The sequence below is a fragment of the Polyergus mexicanus genome, unplaced genomic scaffold (genome assembly GCF_030449975.1).
Source record: "Polyergus mexicanus isolate NDT 795.1 unplaced genomic scaffold, iyPolMexi1.0 SCAF_18, whole genome shotgun sequence".
In the NCBI taxonomy this organism is placed as follows: Eukaryota; Metazoa; Arthropoda; class Insecta; order Hymenoptera; family Formicidae; genus Polyergus; species Polyergus mexicanus.
Genome location: NW_027223338.1, coordinates 5,018,743 through 5,036,116, shown reverse-complemented (window position 1 = coordinate 5,036,116; position 17,374 = coordinate 5,018,743). Strand labels below are relative to the sequence as shown.

At 38.1% G+C, this 17,374-nt stretch overlaps 1 protein-coding gene across 1 annotated transcript in view; it reads right to left on the bottom strand.

The window, feature by feature from the left end:
- Positions 1 to 632: 632 nt before the first annotated feature.
- Positions 633 to 17,374, bottom strand: part of LOC138941087 (uncharacterized) — a 41,238-nt gene continuing 24,496 nt past the window's right edge. Inside the window, exons 4-8 of the mRNA XM_070310433.1 lie at positions 13,576 to 13,682; positions 12,511 to 12,809; positions 11,516 to 11,693; positions 7,394 to 7,563; positions 633 to 5,665 (exon numbers count right to left, since the gene is read on the bottom strand). Of these exons, the coding sequence (XP_070166534.1) occupies positions 836 to 5,665; positions 7,394 to 7,563; positions 11,516 to 11,693; positions 12,511 to 12,809; positions 13,576 to 13,682 (5,584 nt within the window). The 3' untranslated portion in view covers positions 633 to 835. The remainder of the gene's footprint in view (positions 5,666 to 7,393; positions 7,564 to 11,515; positions 11,694 to 12,510; positions 12,810 to 13,575; positions 13,683 to 17,374) is intronic.

The window sequence follows — 17,374 nt, the reverse complement described above, 5'->3', positions numbered from 1 at the left end:
TTCGAACGATCCTCGAATATTAACGCAAACTGTGGTTATTTTATACACTGCTTTTATGCAAACACTGCTTATATACATATATATAAAGATTTATAGAATTGTAAAGATTATAGAATACAGATTTTTATAAAGATTACTGCTTTATAGATTTATAGAATTCTTAATTATAATAATTTTTACAAACTAAATAGTTCTTAGCACATATGAATATATTATTTGATATTCAAATGCATTTTACGATATTTTTACCATATAGATTGTATAAAAATTCGAATAGTCAACAATTACATCATTAGTTTAGAAAAAATATAATCATTTATCATTATGTAAGATATTATGTAAGATATATTTTTATTTTAATCGAATGTATAATCATTATTTATGTGTGAAAAATATGAACGACCCTTGATTCAAACTTTCTAAAACTTGGAATATTCAGCATTGATAATAATTTAGATATCGATTATATTAAATATTGATAATAAAAATATCAATGATTTAAGCAAACTTAAATGTTAATGCAAAATGCATCAGATAAACATTAAATTAAACATTAACATGTATTTATATGACTTAAATAAGATCCATTAATACTCTTTGCGCATAATTATATAAAGTCATATACAGTCATTAACATAATTATTAAAGATAGATCGTTAATTATCATTAAAGGGCTAATAAAGGGAGCGCGAAGCGATTATTATTATAATATCGCTATTTACAAGTTTCTCTTTACTTAAATACAATTACTATAATTATTCTTTCTTTAATAAATACAAAATACACGTGAAAAATATATTTACAATTTATGATTGAGAGTGATCGTTATATTTTCTCAAAATGCATTTGTACCTCTGCTGGTTTCTACAATTCGTCTTCTCTCTTTTAGAAGCTCCAAAAATTTTGCCCTTGGACTACCAGGATACTTTAGTTCCATACTCAAAGATCCTATAAATCTGGAATTCGGTGACTCGAGCCTTAAACTATCCTTTGATCTCTGTGTAATTTTTCGCGCGATTTCCTCTTCCGCATTGAACGTTGGTCCAGCGTCGATCGATTTCGCAGGATCTATGAGACAATCGGGATATTCTACTTTTGTCTCGAAAATGATCGGCACCTCAGTTTTGAACGGATTATCATTTTCTTCCGACAATTCGTTGCGATCGTATAATTCTTCAAGATCGATCTCCGAACCGATCGATGTTCTCGAGCCAATATTCTCTGTTTGATCGGAAAGTTTCGTTTTCCTAAAATTCCAGGGGCTATTCCCGATTCCGCGGATGTCGTCGAGATAATCTTCGGCGGCGGAAACTTCATCGAAATTAAGGATTCCACGAGTATCCCGTCGGAAAGTCTCCTGTAACTTGGAGTAAGTTGTCGGGCTTTGAGATCTAAGATCGCGCATTTTCCAGAGGCGTTTCTGTCGCAATTGCCTCGGGCTTTGGTACTTGCTGGAATCGGCCACACGCATCAATTGATCAAAAATCTTACGCTCCAGATCATCTTTCGGTGTGATATTGTTGTTTTTCTCGTCAAAATCTCGTTCATCGATTTTAATCCGATCTGTCTCCTTTAACATAGACTGCTTCCTGACGTCAGTTTGAATGGAAGACAAAAAGGGCAAGGAAATCCTAGAAAGATTCGACCTGTCGCAAATCTCAACATTGTTTTCGGAAATTACATTGCCGCATTGGCGGATCACGCTGTCTTTGACGCTGGACATCTCGGAATCTACGCTGAGACTCGCTAAACTCGATTTAGCGCCAGCAGACTCGACGTCGATGCCATATCTATCTCGAAGGATCTGATTGTGCTTGCTGACCTTGTCGATGCACGCCTCTAGTCTCTCGATACCCTTCAGACATTTCACGTAGGACTCGACAGCAACTTCGTCTTGTTGCAAATACTCATCGGTGTCATCTTTTAGGCTCACTTTACGCCCGCGGAATTCTATCTGATCTTTATCCGTACTCGATTTACTTCCTCGACGGACTCCTCGTCTTCTACGACGCTTTCTGCGGCTCTCCAACGTGTTCACGGCACTCATGTACTCGTTGACAGAGTTCATGTTGCGCATGAAGATCATCGCCTCGTTCAAGTATTTCTCGAGAATGTTTCTCCTCTTCGACATTGGGCGGGTGTCCTCGTCGCTGACAACACTGTCTGATTCGTTGCAAAGCTCCTCGCGATAATCCTCGTCAGAGAATTCCTTCTCGTTGGTTAACGATTCTCGAGAACCCTCAGAATCTTGATCCCCTTTCGAAGAAGACGGGACTTCCTCGCTCTTCCTCGATTCTACCTTTTTCTGCTGCAAAGATCGATCAACTTCGATATTCGATCGAACAATGTCCAAGTTTTCGGTCACAGCCGGCTTCTTCATCTTCTTGATAATAGACTTTACAGCTACCGAGTCTCGCTTCGATGTCAGAATTTTGCGGTCAGCTTCGATGTCAGTTATCTCTTCGGGACTGCTGGGATTCGAAAAGGATACTTTCTTCTTAATAATATTATCAGATTGATTGAACACTTTTACGTTCGCTTCTTCTTCGGAATCGCTATCCACGAAATACGATGACGTCCCTAGGATCAACGTCTTGTAATCCTGTATTGGATTCTTAACCAATACCTCGGCAGGTTTTCTTTTCGGGAACTCCATCTCAGTATCGTCGAAATCGTCGTCTATCGACGATTCAACTTTAATCGTATCCGCGTGATTCGCCAACTTTGAAGCTTCCTTCTTCGTATGCGCTACAACATCTGGAGGACAAAGACTCTCGTAATTCTTCGTATTCTCGTAAATCTTTTCGTAATTCGGCGTACCTGTCGTATTCACGACAATAGATCTTTTCGCGACGTTATCTTCTTCACAATCAAGACTGTCGTCTGAAAAATTATAATCACAATCCAACAGATCCTTTGTCAAAGCAGATTTCTTTAAATCTTCGAAATTGTTCGCGAAATCTCGATTGCATGATTCGTAAATCGGTTCTTCTGAAACTTCGTTGATTGAAGTACATTCGCTAATTACTGTTGAAGAAGGTAAATTGTCAACTGGTGGTATATTAATATCTTGGTGCGCGTTGGGCGACGTGACCATTATCTCTCTGCTATAATCGATAAATTCTGAGTATGGAAAAGTCCAATTTTTCCATAAATCTTGATAAGCAAATCTGTATGTCGGTCTTCCAGGACTCAAATTGTAGCTACGTCTCGCGACAAAAGCCCGCGTTAAATCGCCTTTCAGGATCGGTTGATTCCTTTGATAAGGATCCTCGATATCCCATTCTGTCTTCGTGTCATTCTCCTTTGTCTCGATAACGGAAGAAGTGCCCAGAGAGCTCCTGAAGACCATCGACTTCTTTGTTACGATTTCCTGCCTCAAATCGGAAGTCACATCACGACAGCAATTGCTTTTCGGATCCTGAAAGATGTTTTCAATCCTAAAGACTCTACCGTCCGCTTGAATGGCCGTTGATCTTACTGTAAAATCCTTGAAGAAAGAACTTTCGGTCTCGGTTTTGATCTGTTCCGTCTGAGATTCCTTGTCACTGGAAATAAGTTGCGGCTTCTCTTCTACGGCATCACTGCCGTCCGTCACAGCAATCCTCGACTCTAGGCCATTCATGCTCTCGATGGTTATGCTGATCATGTCCGGTAGAGATATGGAAATGACATTTCTCTCAGGATTGTTCACTGGCATGCGCTGGCCGATCTCATGAAGCAGACCGCAACAGTGACTGTGACCTCTGCTCTCCGAGCTCTCCTTCTGCCGACTCGCTACTTCTCGATTTCCGCTTTCCGTTTGCACCGCCGAGTTCCTGCCGGATGCAAGGAACGTGTTGGTCGAACTGTCCGTACATGGCATCCTCCTGTCAGCTTCTGGATAAAGCTCAGGCATATCGGCGCTAGATAGATTGCTCTCGGCGTAATTCTGTGTATCGTCAGAAAGTACGCCAGAGTCATTTCGCGGCGAATGCAAGTCATAATCATCAAAGTCAAGATCGTTGGCCAAGCTCTCGGCGTCCTTGCAACGAAAGATGCTGGTTCGCGGTCGTCGATCTGTTAGCGTGGCCATATCCTTGACTCTAAGAACGGGCAACCGGTAGTTTGCCACCGCGACAGCCGCGACGTCGTCGCGTGCGTATTCCGCGTGCTCTTCCGTGAGAACCGCTGCATCCTGAAGAGCCACTTTGGGGTTGTCTGTTAAGCAGGCTGTGTCCTTGAAACGCAGCGTCGACGCCGCCTCCGTCTGTGTTTCTACGTTCGTTCTCCGTCGCTTCATCAGCATCTTTCGCGAGATCTCTTGGAGCCTCGATCGGGCAATGAGACTGCTAGGCACCTTGACGTCGGTGCCTTCCGGCGGTGAACGAATATCCGATATGTTATTAATCGTTATATTACTACTCTCCTCCGTATGCTTCCTGCTGGAGTAAAGTCTTTCCGTAACGGCTGCGACGATGTCGGCGCGTTTTACTCGCTGAATCGCCGTGTGATGTCGTACACCGCCCGTGGTTGCCGCTTCGTGATCTAAGAAGCTCTTTCTGCGTAGTAGCTTGTCGCGCGTCAAGCTCGAGATCAGAATCTGCTCATCCTTGGAACTACTTGAGCTACTGTCCTTGCTAGTTTTTCTCTTCAGATTTTCCAAGCTCGGTTTTCTGCCGATATTGTAGCCTGTCTTGCCGATATTGGAATCCTTCAAGCTCTTATCAGACTCGTTACTGTTCTTCCTCTGCAAATGATCCTTGCTGCCGACGTTACCGATCGCTTTCCAAATGCTTCCAGATTTAACGTTTATCTTGCGATCGTCGATCTCGCGGATGTTGTTGAGCTTTTTCCCATGATCGGGCAGCGTCGGACGTTTCTCTAAATTCGTATGCGATCGCTGAAGATGATCGAGGATCGATGATTCCTTCTTTTTGCTGATACCATCGATAGAACCAAACTTCTTCGAAACGTTCAAATTCGTCGACGGCAAATCGATCGAGTTTTGTTTGCTGAACTTACCTCGCGGTCCGCTTCTTCCAACGGATGCCGGACTCGACGGAGTATGAAACTCGCCGATCTCTGAGTCGCCTAAGGCATTGCAAGAATTCGCCGAAATACTATGATCGTCGGGATCAACGTCATCGATCTTCTCTCCTTCAAACTCCTCGTTGCCACCTTCTATGAAATCGACGTCGATCAAGTCTTCCTGCACCTCGTCGGAGCAAATTTCCTCGATCTGCGTCGACGACTCCTGCAAACTGTCGTCCGGCTTAATCAGCACGGCCACCAATGTTGGTATGTCCACGAAAACCGGCTCGTTAATTTCGTCCGTCACCTCGTCCTCCTCGTCGTTTAGTTCGATGACCTTGGCCTGGTTGTAATTGTTGATTAAGCGATCGGGGACTCGTAAATGCTCGTAAGAATTAAACTTTCTGACGGATCGTGAAGAGCCAGTCTCACAAATCGTCACACTATCGCTGGAGTTGAATCTTCTGATCGGAAGTACGTCGTGCGATCTGTCGTTCTTTGATCGTGCAAATTCGTTCTCGCGATCGGACCCTTTGGGCCACAAAGTGTTAAGCGGTTCTTGCTCTTCGCAATACTGAGGATCCGTTGCCGAATTCTTTGAACTTTGAACTTTGCCGCAACAACACGGTAAGTTAGTCTGCTGGTCGATATCCTGTAACAAAGTTCGTATAACCAATATTATTTTAATTTTAACTCAGAACGAATATAACGTATTCGCGCAGCGAAGTTTCTATTCAAACTATTATATAGATGAGTGTCTCAATATATTATCGCTTTCTCCATAAATTATTTAACGAGAAAGAAGAGAGAAAGAGTTTAGATTTTTCTCTTTTCTATATAATATTTTTTTTATCGTACGTACATCTGGAAATGTGACGTACAACTATGCTGGTACACTCAAGGAGATTTCGTTCTACCAAGACACACCGGTTTGTCTCGTTCTCGACGATGTCAGAGACTCTCTACATTTTTATTCATTTAATTTTAATTTTTATTCTTAAATTTTGACTTTGTATATATATCGCCAACCGATTATGAATTCATTTACTTTTTTATTTAATTATTTTGAATTTCTGACTTTGTATATATATTGCGAACCGATTAGGTAATTTGCGATTGTAACCCGCGCGCTGAAGATGGCTAGTATGTTTTACATTGATATGCCTTTTTAAAGTAAACTTGTGTGCGCCCGATTAACTGCGCTTGGCTCGTATTGCCAATTTCCATTTCTATTAGATTTTTATTATATTAAAATATTTTTCTTTCTCTATAATATAATTTTTCTTCTTATTATAAAGAGACTAAATCGACTTAGCGAAAATTTTTCCTATTTTCTTCCTATTTTCTGCTCCTGATAATTCTATTTTCATATCTCCATTTGCACACTATATATATACTATAATAACGATATATGTACTATTAAAAAAAAATTATTTATTAATTGTAGAATTGCAATTGCGAATGAAGCATGAGAAATTTAATTAATCGACGATTATGCGACACGCGGGAATGAAGAATAGCGTCCGCCGGATAGAAATGGAAACGCGGATACCTCGTTAAAGCATAACACATCGGCGTGCTGTATTTTATCAGCAATCGTTCGGCCGATCGTTCGCAACGGGCGCTCAATAAGTGTCAAATAAACGATCAATGAATCTCATTTGCGTAATGACATCGGACAATATCGCGCGGCGCCGCTCGTATTGGTAAACCCCGATAATAAACTCCCCCATCTCACCCTTCCTACCCCCGAACCCTTCGAGCGCTAGCTAAAACGCGACTGAAAAATCGGCCGCTATTTATCGCGGATCCGCGCGTTCCACGTCGAGGGAAATTGCGAAATTTGTTTTATAATGCCGCGCTATTACCGATCGCTCGCCGCTCGAAACTCATTAATATTTTGCGCCGACAGCATGCGAATCTACTGTTATAAAGTCGCTCGATCAACATCAGGCCGGGGATTAAATCCTTTCGTGTTTCCAGTCTCCCTTCTACCGAGCTCAATTTTTCATTCCGGTCGTGTCAAGAGACAAAACGAGAAAATGTTATTAATTTTTCTTCGATTGAAACAATACTTTTGCACATAAAAAGTTGTGAAAAATCCGCAAATAATATCTCTCTCTCTCTCTCTTTCTCTCTCTTTGTTTCTCTGAATTAGAATTATCATATTGTTCGCGCCAAAAATTTTGTATTTAATTGTTTAAAAAATTTGAAATTATTTTTTCTTTGAGGCAATTTTTCTTTAGAAATACCTTATTAGACAATGTTTGCGTATTTCTTAATTTACAGACGATACCGATTACTCAATCTAATTTTAATTTCTCATAATTTTCTTGTTTCTTCTGTAATTTGCGTAAATCCAATAAAATAAATTTCTTACCTTTTGCAGTAACAAGGATTTTAATCTGGCGACCTCGGCCCTTAATTCACGGATAATCCTCTCCACAGGATCCTCGTTGACCATTGGTCGATTGACCACGCTCTGCGCCCTTTGCGCAAATCGTAAGGTATGCGCAGTCTCGTTGTAACTTCCACTAGCCGGAGATATTGCTAAAGAAGATAGACACTCGTATCAACGCCAAAAGTACACGACAAAAATTTTGTACGTTCCAACTACGACTATTTAATCGGTGCGATTTTTTTATTTGATATTAGCGGCTGCGACAAGTTTGCATTCTATAAATACAACTGTTTACAGCAACGATTGAGAATCGAGATAATGAAGAATTGCTTGATGGTATCTACCAAAAAAGATCTATCGTCGAAAAATGTCGCGAAATACTGCTTGCCTATTCGAAGACTAAGAAACTACAACATCGTGCAAGCGATCAATTCGATTCACTAACGTCACACGTGCATTTCCTTGGTGTATAGAAATTCTTTAATTTTAATTGGCCTCTGAATAAAGAATTCGTTGTGAATTCATAAATCTATTGACAACCAGATACTCTCAACGCAAGCGGTAAGCTCGAATCCTCGCAGCGTCTATCGAATTAATCGAAAAAAAAAAAAAAATGTACGAAGCGATGCTTCCCACGTGGACAAGTTAAACGAAGATAACTCTCACGTCTCTTCGCCGAGAGAATTCGAAATTAATTTTGAGTGAACGGTATCTCTTTTCCAGACGTCGTACGGTGGAATCGACGTGTATACGGTCCGCGGAATAATACAAGTCTACGCATTATACACACGTTATACACACAAACGCAGGCCCGCTGAATATTAAACGTCTCCTCGATAATAAACCGAAATGCTATTAGCAATTCAATTAATTGCCGATAATCAGCGGTTCGGAATATTCCGCTACGATTAATTATACATGTCGCCGGGCCCAGCTAGAAGTATTCGCACAAAACTGCGCTGTGCGTTCCCCGGCCAATTATACGGATCGCGGCGGATCAATTCTTTCATTTCGGCAATTAATTGTGATGAGTCGAAAGAGGGAAGGCGCGTCTTCTCTCGATTAACGTCTCTCTACGTCGCGGGCTCAATTACGTCAATTTCGTTTACCGCGAGGCAATAGAAGAGAAAAATATCACGGTGATATAAACGAGTCTAAATAAACGGATAATATAAATTTCACACTTTATTCCAAGATTAATTCCCCAAGGATTTTTCGACTTTGATGTCCCATTAAAAAATCATCTTTTTACTACATGCTATTGTACCAGTTTTAATCCAAAAGGATTATACAAAGGAAATGAAAAAGTTTAATAGCTTATATCGTTCATCTCTGCTGTAGATAATCACATTGACTTATACTATATGTTATCGTTATTTTAGTATTATTTTAAATTTTCATTCTTTTCGATTTTTAATCGAAAAAAATATGACATTTTTTTGTGTGCTTGTAGAGATAAAGATATTACTGTGTATAACACAATCCTCTCTGCATGCTTTATTTAACTGCTAATAGAATTTTTTTACGGGAAGATAATATCTTTTTACTAAAATAATGACGCTGATGATTCTCTTAAAACTTTGTCCAATCCGCGGCAACATCTATTCTCAATCTCCTCCAATTAGAAGAAAATGTCATGAAGACAATCGGATTTAAATATCTTTTGGAAAAATCTTTTCAAGGTAATACAAGGAAAAAAAGTTTACTCAAGATCTGAGAGATTAGGAGTTCTTAAACCCATACAGCACTGAAGCTTGCAACAACATTGCTGCAACATTGTAATATTGCATATTGCAGTTTAATGTTGCAGAAATATTGCAAAGACATTATTTTACAATATAACTTTAGCAATGTTACAACAACATTCCGAAAATATTACAAAAAAATTATTCAATAATCGCTAGTTCATTCGTTTACCACTAAGCGGCGCATATTGCGCTATCTATTCGGCATTTAATTTTTAATCACGATGATTATATAAAGTTTACAAAGAGCGGCTAGTAAGATTAAAAAGATATAATAACTATTTTTGTTAATTTAAGTTTTATGATATGACCCTAATACAGGGGCTCAGACATTGGACTAAGAATTCTTTTAATAGTTTCCATTCTTACATAAAATCAAAAATTTGATAATAATTTTCTAATATGCAAGATACTTCAGATTTTAATAAATAAATTTTGAGATTATATAAAGACAAGAGAGATGTGAAAAAACTCGTTGCATGCGTAAATTCATCACAATCTTTTTACATCCGGATATCTGAATATTTCGGATACAAAGAAATTGTGAATTTACGCAATTGCAAATTGAGTTTTTTCTTATTTCTCTTAGATATTCTCTGTCACTGAAGGAAGTCGAATGTGTACTGAAAAATTTACATTTTATAATTTCGTTATTATTATAATACAGAAAAACTATATACACGTTAGATCCTGACTCTTATAGGCCTAATTTCTTATTATTTTTTTCATATGTTAAGGATATTATGTCGATAAATATACATAAAGCATTATTGCAATATTTCTGTAGGCGGACATTTTACTGTTGCTGCAATATCATAACAACGTTGCAGCAACATTTCGCAATGTTTCTGCAATATTGCAATCTTGCAGAAAAATGTTGCTGCAATGTTATTGCAATCTTGCGGTGCTGTATGGGAATATTTTTCTAACATGCTCTCTACAGATCTCAAGTCTTAACAATATCATTAAGAATGTATTAGTTAACATTCATCTGAAAATTGGAATCTTTATTTTTCTGCATTATTTAAATTATTGATAAATATGCATATAGAAGGGTTACGCCTCACCGATTTTATCGCCACTTAAATATGGTGTAGGGGAAGTTCGTCTGAATAATTCTCCGCCAAGAAAAAAAGCGGGGGGAAGCATTCGTTTAGAAGATATAATAAATTGAAAATTTCACAACTTTTTTCTTGCGGCGAATTACTCAGAAGAATCTCCCCTACAACATATCTAAGTGGCGATAAAATCGGTGAGGCGTAATCTTTTATGCATATTTACCAAATTATTATATTATTCTCCCCAACTTGTTTAACAATTATCATAATTAATGGCTTAAAGAATTATTTAGAAAAATAGCCATTGCCGAGGATAATCGCTCGTATTCATATCAGTTCGATCTATTGATATTGAGACTTTTAGCAATTCTATATTAAATCCATTGATACTGATGATGATTATTATAGTAACAAGAAATGTTAATTTTCGAGTTACATTGCATTTCGAGAAGTATTATGAATTATATTCAACAGACCGCCGGCCGATATACGCTACAAGAAAAATATTGGCGCTAAATAGTGGCATCGATCATGTGTTGCTCTACTAACACAAGCCCACTACAAAGTTCTTATTTACCGCTTCTCGCGTCACTACCCTCTCTCTATCTCGGTTCTATCGAAATTTAATCTCCGCGTCTTAGCTCGCCTGGAAAAGCATTTAAACCAATTACGTTCAACCCTGGTTAAGATGGAAATAATTTCACAAATCTCACGCAGGTGCTCGCGAATAACATTTCCTCCTTGATAATTGATGGAATTTAGGAAAGAACAGAGCTTGGCGAAGAGAAAGATAGAAACGGCTGTGTGGCTTTTTATTATAATTCAAAAGGCCAAAAATTGCTTTCGAAACGAACCGAATAATTTTTAATTAACGAAACAACCGTGAAAGGTGGAAGAACGCAAAATAAATTAATCAATTGGCAACAGCCGATCGTAATTGACTCTTTTATTACACGCTGACAAGGGACTCGCACTAAAAGGGTCAATTAAGCAATCGTCGAGAATCAACCGCCGGATTTGAATCTGCGCGTGAGAGAACGACAGACGGTAACAGAAAGGATATTAAAATGGGGGGTTCGACATCAAAAGAGAGGAAAAGCGAGCTTATAATTTCCTCGCGAAAATACACACGGCAAAACACGATTTATGCAGGCAGAATATTTCCAAAAGGAAATCTCCTAACATCTATGAAACGTTCCAAGATCGCGAGAGTTGTGAAGAAACGGGGAGAGAGAATACGAGTTTAGAGGGAACGATAGGGGAAAGATCAAAGGAAAAGGAGACCGACATACACTTACTAGCGAACATAACAGTGGTGGCATTTCCTCCGAGTGCATCTTTCAACAGCCAAGTGAGAGAGGAATCCCTATAAGGGATGTATCTTTTGCTTGTCCCACTTCCGGTCGAGCCTCTCTCAACAAGTGCGGATATGACGTTTCCCAAGGCCACTAGGCTTTTGTTGATATTCGCACCTTCCTACAAACGGTAACAGAAAGAGGATAACGTCAATAATGTCGTTGAAAATACGATAAGAACTTTTCTCAAACATTTATAAAAATAATTTCAATAATTACTTGATTTTGTATAAATTACAAAAATTATTGCTAAATTAGATTACACAGTGACAAAAGGTTATCGGGCAATCGTTTATTCATAGATACATGTTTGACGTATGATTTTTCAACAACTGAAACATACTTTCCACACATGAAGCACTCATCAGCGATGATTCCCGATTTTCCGCGATGCTTTGACGATACTTTCTGTATCTTAGAAGGCATAATCACATTAACGTCGATACTCAATTAATGAATTAGATCGCACATTGATTTTACAGAGCACAGCATTTAATTTATCCGAATAATATCCTTTATATATTATCCTTATTAACGTAATTAAATCTCAATATTAAAAATATATTTATACTATTTTTATGATGATTCTCATTTATGAATGAAAATAAAAATTATTGACAGATATTGAAACAATGACGTACTTTGATAGATTAAAACATATGTATGGTATACCTTGTGCCTCGTCGAGATGTAGAAGTAGAAGCATTTACGATAGTTTAACGCGGCACTTCTTTACGCACATTTTATGTTAATATTTCCGCGATTAAAGCTCTCTCCGGCGATCACGATGGCGGCCAGGAGGAGATTGATGATTCGACATGAAGCTCCATTCGTCCGTCTATTCGGCACCCGCGAGGAAAATCGATTTTCATCGCGCGAAATTCAGCCGGCGAATATATCATTCTAACGAAGGATATTATTTTTAGGAAATGACTCACCTTCAGTCGATGAACGCCGCCGCAGGTGGCCGCGCTCTCGCTGCCCGCCAGATCGACCAGGTGCAACCTGCTGCCGGCGCGCTGAGTAACGTCCTGCCTCCTGGAAGACGTGATGCTGTCATCATCACAAGGACGCTTGACATCGACTGTCCGTTCCCGCGTGAGATCGACAGTCAGCAGAGCGTGGCTACGACTGCTACTGGGATTCTGAAGTGTCGAGGCTGTCTTTCTGGCCCTCGTGCCCTTCTCCACGTATGACATCAACGATCCCAGATCGCGGACCACGTGGCGCGTTAATCCTAGAAGAGACGGAGTGTTTGACGGAAGAGAGAGAGAGAGAGAGAGATGATGAAACGGGGGGAGGAGAAAGATAAAACTTGATCTATCGCGTAGACGTATGAGTCGAGTTTCATCGTCGAAGCGGATTACGACGGTAAGTGAGAGGAAAAAAAGATCGGTCCAGAAATTTTTAAGAGACACCAAAAGATCGCAGAATTTAAAATCTTCCATCTTTCTAAAATTCGAGAATTCAACGAGCCAGGAATTATATCATTTCGGAGTTTGAAGATATTAAAGATTCGACGTGATTCAATAATTCTACAAAATTGTAATAGTTTAATTAATTAAAAACTTAAAAATATGCAATAATAACGATTCCGATAAATTTATTTCTATATACGATACAAAAAACAATCGTATATCACCCAATTTCAAAAACACATCGAATTTTCCAAATATATATTCAATTATATGGCATTTTATGATTTATTCTATGAACGAAGTGATATTTAATAAAATTACAAGCATTACTCTCGCGGATTTAATGATACGTTTAACACGATATTCGAGACACAATGTTTAATGTACTACTGTCTTTATGTAATATAAAGCTGCGAGAATGGAAGAGATATTACAGCGTGAAGAAAGGCGGGCGTGCGGGGAGAAGTAAACGGTGAAGATTTAAACAGCGCAGACTTGAGTACACAATGGATAAGAAGATCCTCGAAGAAATTTTAGCCCATGTCCTCGGTACGCGACATTTCACGGTATACGCGAGCCAAGTACCTTGGACGTAGGGTCCTAATCGAGGATGTTCTCGAACTCGGAGCCGGCTCGCGCTTGTCGACGGTTGCAAGAGATCCCTCACCTTCTCGTTATATATCTCCAGATAACTGAAACAGAGATTTCAAAAGAAGACTCTCACGTATACAATTAATATTATTGTAAACGGTTACATGTTATTATATTCTCGTCCGTCTTTCTCTCATCGATTTTCTTTTTCATTATTAATTATCTAAAATATTGAAAATATATCTCTAATATATAACTGTGTGAGGATGAATTTATCGATTCATAATTAATCATTCATCAATATTCGTGTAATATAATTATTATTAAAAATTGATAGCCATTATATTATATTTAATTATCATTAATTAAAAATTTTTTATTTATTTTTAAATAATTAATAAGTATAATGATAATTTATTAATTATATTAAGTATTAAAAATTTAATATTATTAATTATTAATAAGTTAATAATCTTAAAATCTATATACACGTATAAAAAAATAAACGATCAGGGAAGAGGTTGTTAATTTAAATAAAAAAGATGATGGAAGGATATTTTAAGGAAGAAACTTCATATAATGAAAATAATAATTTATTAGTTATACATATTAAGTATTATAAATTTGATATTAAAATTTAATATTTAATTATTAATGTTAATAATTTTAAAATGTATATATATATATATAAATAAACAATCAGGGGAAAGATTGTGAATTTAAATAAAAAAGATGATGGAAAGATATTTTGAGGAAGAAACTTTATATAATGAAAATAATCATTTATTAATTATACATATTAAGTATTAAAAATTTGATATTAAAATTTAATATTTAATTATTAATAAGTTAATAATTTTAAAATGTATATATAAAAGTAAACAATCGGGGAAAAGGTTGTTAATTTAAATAAAAAAGATGATGCCTTTGGAGCAAAAAGAATGACATACAATCAAAACCGCCGTTCCACACACATCGTTAACACTATCTTCTTCTCTCAGCAAGACAAAATTTAAATCTTCCTATCGGATGTTTTATAGATATCCATAAAAAAAAATTTGTTGGCCATTTACGTAAATTCGTCGACTTCTTGACAAAAAAAAAAAAAAAAAAAGGAATTTCGAATCACGGCGCGTTATCGATGAACGAGAATGCGATGCGCTTCGAAGACGAAGACGAGCGCGAAGAGATGTGTACGACGACACGTGAGTGTCATGTGTTGCGAGGAGGCTTCTGCGGATCCTCTTAACATCATTATACGTGCCGTTGCGTCCGCGAATTGTTCGCACGTGCGCCCGTAAATCGGCTTAACGGCGTGATCGAGCAGCCTCGAACGGGACGGTCACGTTCACCAGGTAAAACAACCTCGTCTCTCTCTCTCTCTCTCTCTCTCTTCCCCTCCATCATTGTTTCCCATTATCTCTCTACTCTTGTTTCTCTTCTCATCGAATTCCTTCGACGGATTCCGAATGGGCGCCGCGCGGATCTTCTTGATCGCGCCGAAGGCAGCAAGGTTTTTCTCCAAATTTTTACGTACTTCCGCAAACTATGGATAAAGATTTTATATCACAGTTGGCGAAATATCGGGCTATCTTTGGATTTACAAAATATAGCCATGCGAAAATAAATTATCATTCAAAAAAAAATTTATTATAAAATAAAACGTGACATTTTTGTTATTTTTAGTGATTGTCTCGATTTAAAATAAGAATCTCCCATTTCTTTGTCTCCCTGTAAAGAGAAATAATTCTTAAAAGAATTATACGATTGTCCGACTTTTTTAGAGCTGTTTACAACCGAATGCACACTGGTGTACTGTCTCTCTCTCTCTCTCTCTCTCTCTCTATCTCTCTCTTATATTCCTCGAAAAAAAGTTCTGCCGTCCATCTTTCTTGACCCGAGGATACACCCGCTTATCGGGTTACGATGGTCGTTACAGCGACGTAAATTGTGCGGCAGGGAAATTTTCAACGAACAAAACACTATACTGGGTGGCCCATTTTAATCCATCCAGTCGAATATCTCAGAAACACTGCGTTAAATCGAAAAATGTTTCAAACAAAAGTTGTGTGGCTTCGAGGGGGCCATAGGATGGTGACAATGATTTGACCTTGAAGAGTCATTTGAAGGTCATGTGAAGGTCAACTTTAAAATCTTAAATGGAAACCCCCATTTTTTATTTAGTATTCTTGTAGCTTGCCTCGAGAGCTTTCCAAAACACTATAACAAAGTATTTTTTTATTAAATACTTTTTGAGTTGTTTTATATTTTAATCTGACATATTTTGTTTAAATTGATAAGCGCCTAATCCGGCTCGTTGACGCGCATTAAAATTTCCTTTCGTTTCTCATAATAATATTTTTAGAAGGAACGTAAAAATTGCGAGGGATATTACGCGAGGTTTCGATGGAGGATGATGGCGTATTTTCCTGAGCGCGATGAATTTCTCGTGCCACGCGATAACGATTCTTAACGTCATCGACAATATGAAAGATTACTTGTGCGATGTGTTTAAAAATGAAAAAGATAAATTATAGAATTTGTGAAGAAATGCTGGAAAATTATTTAAGATCAATCCAATCAACTCGAAAGAAAGCAACTCGTTGCGTTTTAATAAATTTCATTAGTATAATCTGTGTCTGAGAATGCGGAGAAATTTTTTTTACGAAGAAGACACGTAATCATTATTTCGCAATCTTAATAGCAAATAAAATATTGAATATACATTTTGATAGAGAGATAAAATCTGCGTAATTAAAATGAAATGCACTTTCAACGGTGGATCGTAGTTTGCGTAGCTTATTTTCACCTGATATACAACTCACGAGTCTCTTTAAACTTATTGTTATCCCCTCATTGAGAACATCGGATCTGTCGAGGGAAACTTCTCATGTGACGCAGGCTTCTTCGAGAATATACCCGAGAGACATGACAGCAAAGTTCGATGGCCGATAGTTAATGAAAATTAATACCCTACATTGAATTATCGCTAATCGATGGTGTCTAATCTCCAGAGATCTCGTTGCTTAATTTACTCTGATAAAGCAATTCACATTTTTCACGATCGTTATCTATTGTCGACATTGATCGAAAGCATATTGTGTTTATTCGAGTAAACTCTCTTTCGCGTAATAATTTTCCAACAGCTGTCATCGACCTAGCGTTAGATTTCATTTTTTCAATGCACGCAAAATATTATTATATCGGGCGTTGGGAGAAAAAACGTATGTTACGTTTGGATTCAGCTCGTCGAACTCGAAATAGTTTCGCGTGTGAATTTCATCCCCCCCTCCCCCCGTCGACAAGACAGAGCGCGAAAGCTTCGCCGAGGGAGGGGTCGGCGTTAATTACTGTTAATTAATGATATTCTCGGGCGCAAGGGTGGGTGGAGAAAACGAAGGTCATTTATTACGAGCTTTAAACTTCTCGAGTGTCCTCCATTTGCCGAAACGCAGCTGACGAAGGGGCCAGTTCTCGCGAATACGGCGACTCTTTTTCGTGTCTGGCGAATATTACGCCACCGTAATAGGAATCGATTCTGCAGCCCCCGATATCTGAAGGACGGGAAAACCTTCGGTCGTGAGGGGAGGAATCGTAAAGCATCGAATGATTTGCCTGTCGCGCGATATAATATCCTCGAGCCTAGCGTTATCGAAAGGAAATACTTGTCGCGTTCACACCTATTGCTCGTGTATTAAGATTTCTTTATTCTACTATAGTACCATCGTAACAATATTTATCATATTGTTATATTTTATAAAGCCATGTTTTTTGCACTGAGAGACTCATTTCG